The sequence below is a fragment of the Passer domesticus genome, chromosome 21 (genome assembly GCF_036417665.1).
Source record: "Passer domesticus isolate bPasDom1 chromosome 21, bPasDom1.hap1, whole genome shotgun sequence".
In the NCBI taxonomy this organism is placed as follows: Eukaryota; Metazoa; Chordata; class Aves; order Passeriformes; family Passeridae; genus Passer; species Passer domesticus.
The window spans coordinates 3243059-3250068 of NC_087494.1; the positions used below are offsets into that span (position 1 = coordinate 3243059).

General features: G+C 50.3%; 1 protein-coding gene across 1 annotated transcript; it reads right to left on the minus strand.

Moving 5' to 3' along the window:
- Nucleotides 1–280: 280 nt before the first annotated feature.
- SLC35E1 (solute carrier family 35 member E1) lies at nucleotides 281–6688 on the minus strand. Its single transcript, XM_064396707.1, has 6 exons — nucleotides 6265–6688; nucleotides 5125–5195; nucleotides 4683–4820; nucleotides 3977–4102; nucleotides 3228–3473; nucleotides 281–2061 (listed from the first exon to the last, which is right to left on the minus strand). Exons 1-6 carry the CDS (start codon nucleotides 6662–6664, stop codon nucleotides 1834–1836), a joined length of 1209 nt encoding a protein of 402 aa, XP_064252777.1. The 5' UTR covers nucleotides 6665–6688; the 3' UTR covers nucleotides 281–1833.
- Nucleotides 6689–7010: the final 322 nt, after the last annotated feature.

Here is a 7010-nt window from a genome sequence, read left to right on the forward strand (position 1 = left end):
CAAAAGAAATTTCATCTGAAGGAAAGATTTCCTCTTGACCTTGCTCACCCTGGTTAGGGACAGATTTATTTTGATTTTCTACCAAAAGCCCAAGTTCTCAGGTAGCACAAACACACTGAACTCCAGTCAAGGCAAGAAGTTCTGCTCACACACAGCAGCAGCAGCATTTTTAACCCATCTCTCAAGTTTCAGAAGGACCATTTCCTCTTTTGGACTCTCTGGTGGAAGGCTGTTCATGTAACTACCACCCCAGCAGCCAAAAGAATAAGATCAGCTTGAATTGCACTTAAAAATAAATTCTTTATTATCCAGAAAGGAGCCAAATCATCATCTCACATCATGGAAATGGTCATTTTAAAGCAATAAATAAGAGGAGTGTTCTGTGACACACCCTGGGTTTTGTCACTGGTGTCTGGTACCTCTCTGGTTAAAAGCATAAAACTTATGCTGTCAAAGTCTCACTGTACAACAGTCTGGGAAGGAAAGAAGGCCCCTAAAATCTTTTACTAAAGCAATGACAGAAAATTCTGATTCAGTGAAATCCAAGTTCCAGGATGGGTTTCACTTCATTCCAAGGAATTTAATTCAAGGGAAGGAAAGCCAGGTTTCATCCCTTCCATGCACAAATGCAGTACACAATCACCTTGTCTAGAACTGACACTGGATCAGTTCTTAACCATAAATTATCTATTTACTGCTGATTCAAACAGTTTTTTCATTTCCTATTCGAGCCAGGGGAGTTGCAGGAACAGCACAGGATACAAAATTTAACTTCTTTCAGCAGGAAGTGGAAGTCAGGCTAAATCCACACAGCTACTCCAACACCAGTAATTAAGAAATTTAAAAACCCCAAACAATTAGGGGCTAAAAAGATTTAAGAAACAATTAATAATGATGATTGTTCAAATCAATGCATTCAAAATATATAACTCATATAAGAGAGCATAATTTATGCATAAAACTGAGAACAAAACACCTTTCACCTTTCAGTTTCTAAAGCAACAAAACAGTTTTGAAAGAACAGGTGTGAAGCAAGTAAAAAAATAAAATCATATTATTCCAAACACTTTTATTTGTGAAGGAGTTTCCTGCATGGCCAGGGGATAGCAATGTCTGGAGTTACAGGACTACATGATTCAGAAAACAATGATGATTTCAGGTTGGGCTTGGTCGTTCTCTGCCACGAGCAGTGATTTGGAGAACTGTGTTTTTCCTGAAGCAGTTCTGGGAGAGATCAATCCTTCCACTGCCTGCTCCTCCAGAAACACTTCTGCTTTGTCATCCAGGGCTGAAGGCAGAGGCACAAGAGTTGTGAATATCCACAAGAAGTTGCACAGATGCTGGAGATGAACTCGAGTTTACCTGCCTGCAGCTGATCCACCTCAGTCAACCCTGATCAGCACAAGTACCCCTTGCTTTCATTTCTTCCTGAAAGCTTCATTAAAAGGATCATTGAACCGTTATCAGAGAACAAGTTAAAGGTGACATTACCAGCATGGAAAGGAGATACTGGCCAGAATTCAGCTGCCAAGAGAACAAGGAGCTGGCAGACTCTGAAAGGAGCAGAGACAGATGTTCCACTGTGCAGTGACACGTGCACCTCACCAGGATCTGCTCTGTGGGTTTGGTTCCAGTGTCAGGTCTGCCTGTCCCAGGTTTAAAGCTCTGCCCAGCAGCAGCTGCAGGTCCTGCACCACTCCCCTCCACATGCACCTGCCCCGCTGCCAAACCCACACAGTTCAATGGCGTGGTGACATTCATGGATGTACTGAAAGTTTGCTGATAATGCTGGGGACACTTTGATATCACAGTCTGTACCTGTCTGCCAGGATCCTAAATATCAAAACGGTTCAGGTTGTAGGCTGCTGGGTAGCTCTGCCTGCTGTGCTGGAAGTGCTCTGTCAGGAGGTTGCTGCGGCCGTACTGGAAGTCCCCAAAGGCTGCGAGTCCATTCTGGGACTTCTCAGGGGGGTTTCGGTGCCTTTCCAGGTTCACCAGGTCTCCAGTGGTCACTGGGAGCAGCTGCTGCTTCTTTGCCTCTTGGTTTGCGTCGTATTTTGTCTGGGAAAGGAAGAGAGTTTGTCACAGAATCATTTAGGCTGGCAGGGGTCTGTGTACAAGTCACAAACAGGATGGGGCTGCTGGGGAACAATTCTCAAGCTGTTGTATTTTCCAGGATCACTCTCATTACATGGTTATGACAATGGGAAGATGCCAGCAGCTCACATCCCAGGCAGCAGACACAAAACTCAATGTTACAACTCACTTTAGAAGTTTTTTGCCCAATCACACAAAGCAAAAGCATATTGACAGTAGTTCCATCCAAGCACTATAAGCACACATACCTTTGATTAAAGCAATGCTTGCTGTTTCAAATACAATACCTGCTTGTAAGCCTTAAAACACAATGCAGAGAGCTCCATTATTAAGTTCAGAACTTCCTAACATCTCACTAGATAGACTTTTCTGTAGCTTAGGGAGATATTCTATCCAAGCATTAATACACAAACCTGTGTTCTGTTTGTCCTTACTTTCTAATTCTCATATAACTATTTTGCTGACAAATCTTATGGCTACTGCTTAGCACTAATTGCAGTTCTGCTGTCTCTGAAACCTCTCTTTTGCAGCTTTCCCAAAACCCTCTAATTTTAAAGATTTCATCAAGTCCAAGCTGTGCCCCATCCCCACCTTGTCCCCAGCCCAGAGCTCTGAGTGCCACATCCAGGCCTTCCTTGGACACCTCCAGGGATGGGCACTCCAAACCTCCCTGGGCAGCCCCTGCCAAGGCCTGACAACCCTTCAGTGAAGGTAGATTTTCTTAGATATCACCTAAGATATCACCTAGACATATTCACACACCCAGAAAAAAGCAGCCAGTTCTACAGTCACATCAATTTTTTCTTAGAGTCTTAAAATATCAGTGGCTTCTAATAGAAACTTCACTCCTCTCACATGCCAAACAAACAAGCTGGTGTTTTGCGCAAGAGATTCTGAGTTACTTCTCTTTTCAAGAAAAGATCAAAATTTAATTTTGAGAGAGGCCCAGCAGCTGGTGTGACCCCAGTCCTTCCCTTGGGCCATGCTCACCTCTCCTCTGCCACGGAGCCTTGTGCCCTCTGTGTTGTCCATTTTTGCTCAAGGAGCTCTGAACTTGTACAAACAGTAATTCAGAGCTGCTGGACTGCTTCAGCTGTGTTTGCTGGTGAATAAAGCAAGCCCTGGCTCACCTTGTTGTACAGGAAGACCCCCAGGATGGCTGTCATCATGCCCAGGACGTTGGTGCTGGTGACGGGGTTGCGCAGCATGATCAGGGACACGGTGATCACCATGATCCTCTTGGTGGCATTGGCCACTGAGTAACTCAGGGGGCTGATCAGGTTAAGGATACTGAAGGCAATCACATTCTGGGCAAAATTACAGAATCCACTGATTATAAGCAGCATTAAGGTCCAGGACCAATGAGACATGGAGCTCTGTGGCAAAGCAAACAGAAGGAGAAAAAAATTATCTCGGGTTTCAGGTAACAACACAAACACAGCCTGAGGCACTTCCTACCTGCCATTGGAGGGAGGAATTTCTGCACTGAGCTCTAAAGAGGCCCCAAGCTCTTTGCTCTATTAGCAAAGACTTGCAACTTTATTAGTTGCAAGTCTTTTTGCAACTCCCAACTCTGAGAGCCCAGAGGACATTCCCCACGCACTCTGGGAGTGTTTGTTCCTGCCTCCAGCTCCCAGCTCCTGAAATTCATGCTGTCCATAAACTGCCTCTCCTAACCCTGACAGGAATTCTCACAATAAACACTTTGTTAACTCCTCCTGTGAAACAATCTGCAGGTGTTTCACAACACTTCCTTCCACACTGACAAGAACTACACTGAAACACTTCAGAGCACTTTTCTGGTTGGGTGCTGCAGTTTGTTTGGTTTTATTCTCTTTTCTTTCATAACAGCAAACAGTTCTCCAAATTCAGCACTTACCAAGTCATTCTCTACCAAGAAGGAAGAAAGATCCACCAGAACCCACGTTGGGATCATGAAGAACACAGCGTGGCACCCCAGGATGTTCAGCAACCGAAGGTGATGAATTCTGGAATCTCTCAACACCTGACAAGAGCCATTTTTGAACAGCAGTCAGGAAACAAACTGCTTTAGGGAACAGGTAAGTTAGGAAAACAAGGAAATACCCTTATAGTATTAATTTCCTATTAAGGTGACCAGAGACAAACTGATGTCTCTGAAAAACAATGGTTTTTTGGGTGGTGGCTCTTAGTATAAACAAGATATTAAAATTAAAATTAATATTAATAACTCTACAAAACAGAAATCATTTTGTAACTAAACAGAGCCAAACCACAAACTTTAATTTTGTTACTGTGGTTTCAAGGAGTGCCCAGTGTTGACAGGAATGATTTGATATAACAAGATACATTAAATGAACTGTTGAATTTAAGCACTATTGAATTGCCATCAGAAAAAAAAAATCCATGTTGAAGAGTAAAGGGCTCAGGATAAACTCAGTGCAACAGCTCCAACAGGTAGGAAGAGCTGCAGGGAATACACAAATGACAACCATCCCTCTGGGCTTGTCTGACTGCAAAGCCAACTAAAAAAAAACCATTTATGTAATTGAAATGACACCCTGTCCTGCTGAAGGGTGACACCAGTGCTGTGAACAGAGCTGTACCTTCTTTGAGAAGATGTTCTGAAGTGAAAAGCACAGGGTAGCAGCAAGTGCACTGATGAGTCCCCACATGTCAAAGGACAGCTCTGTGACCGTGGCCAGCAGGACACCAGTGATGATGGGGATCAGAGACAGGTACACCTGCAGCAGGGACAGAGGGGTAAATGGCATCTGCTAAGAATTTCCAACGAGTTTATACATCCTGCTGAATTAGGGATCAACCCTTTTACTACTGTAGCTCAAGGAAAAGTGACTTCAGTAGAACTGACAACTCCAGTGCATCAGACAGCATCACCCTGGTCAGTGTTTAGATGTATTTTACACTCACAGTAAAAGGGATTTTAAAATCTGCATGATCTAATTCCAGCCACAAAATCCACCCAAAGCCAGCACAGCACCCACCAAGCAGTGCCAAGAGAAGAAACCTCAGCAAACCTGTCCGCACCTTCGTCGTCTGCTTTTCCTTCATGATGATCCGTGACAGCAGCACCACCCAGATCGGCATCGTGGCTTTCACTGGGGACAGCAAGAAAACATCGCTGGGCACCGGGACAGCTCAGCAACCACCACGGGCACAGGGATGGAGCAGGGGCTCAGCCCAGGCAACATGGCTCTCCCTCCCTGTCACTGTCCTGGGCACTTGTGCCAAGTGGATCTTGGTGCTCTGGGCACCCACAGGGCACACACTGCCCCTGGATCTGCTGCCAGCACACACTGGGGACAGCTCTGGGAACCTACAGAACACACAGTGAGCACTGGGACACTACACTGGATACCTGTAGGAGCACAGCGGGGGTACTGGAACACTGCACTGGGCACTCACTGTGGGTACTGGGACACTGCACTGGGCACCCACAGTGGGTACTAGAACACTGCACTGGGCACCCACCCTGGGTACTGGGACACTGCATTGGATACCTGTATGAGCATAGAGAGGCTACTGGGACACTGCACTGGGCACTCAGAGCACACCCTGGGTACTGGGACACTGCACTGGGCACCCACAGTGGGTACTAAAACACTGCACTGGGCACTCAGAGCACACCCTGGGTACTGGGACACTGCACTGGGCACCCACAGACATCCTGGGTACTGGGACAATGCACTGGGCACCCACAGTGGGTACTAAAACACTGCACTGGGCACCCACAGCACACCCTGGGTACTGGGACACTACACTGGATACCTGTATGAGCACAGGGTGGGTACTGGAACACTGCACTGGGCACCCACTGTGGGTACTGGGACACTGCACTGGGCACTCAGAGCACACCCTGGGTACTGGGACACTGCACTGGATACCTGTATGAGCACAGGGTGGGTACTGGAACACTGCACTGGGCACCCACTGTGGGTACTGGGACACTGCACTGGGCACTCAGAGCACACCCTGGGTACTGGGACACTGCACAGGATACCTGTATGAGCACAGGGTGGGTACTGGGACGCTGCCCCAGGTGCCCACAGGAGCACACCCCGAGCTTCAGCTCACCCCACTGAGCACGAACCCAGGCCGGCCCCCGGGACATCCCCGCGGGCCGCTCCCCCCGAGCTCAGCCGGCGCTGGGACACCCGCAGCCCTCACCTGTGTGCGCGTAGGACACGGGGACCCTCCAGAGCGAGACGTGCGCGGACACGGAGGCGAAGTACTTGCCGAAGGCGAGCGGCAGGATGTAGCGGGGGTAGGCGCGGGGCGGCAGCTGCGCGGGGCCGGCGGGCGGGACGCGCCAGGCGCGGAGCAGCGGCGGCAGCAGCCCGCACAGCCCCAGGATGTGGAACAGCGAGACGGTGACGGGCCGCGGGAAGCCGCCGAGCAGCAGCTTGTTGACCACGTTGCCGCCGGCGCTCAGCCCGTACCAGGCGAGGCACAGCGCCGACACCCGCGCCCCCTCACGCAGCGCCGGGCCGCGCCCGCCCCGCGCCGCCCCAGCCGCGGGCCCGGGCCCGGCCCCGGCGCCGCCCGGAGCCGCCAGCGGCGCCGCCATCGCTCCGCAGCCGCCGCCGAACGTCAGCGCGGCCCCGGCGCGTCGCTTCCTGGGGCGGGGCGGAGCGGGGCCCCGGCGGGCTCCGGGCGTCACTTCCTCCGCCCCGCCCGGCCCGGCCCGGCCCGGCCCGGCCATGCAGCCCCGGGGCCGCCGGGACCCGGCACGGCGCGCGGGGCAGCGCCGCCGCCGCCAGGGAGGCAGCGCCGGAGCGAAGGTCGCGGGCTCGGAGGCAGCGGGGCGATCGCTGCCGACCTTTAAAACTAAGGCGTAGTAAAGGATGGGTGAGTACCTGGCAGGCAGGAGGGGGTGTTGTAGAGCCCGGTTCGTCCATGCACCCTGGCAAGAG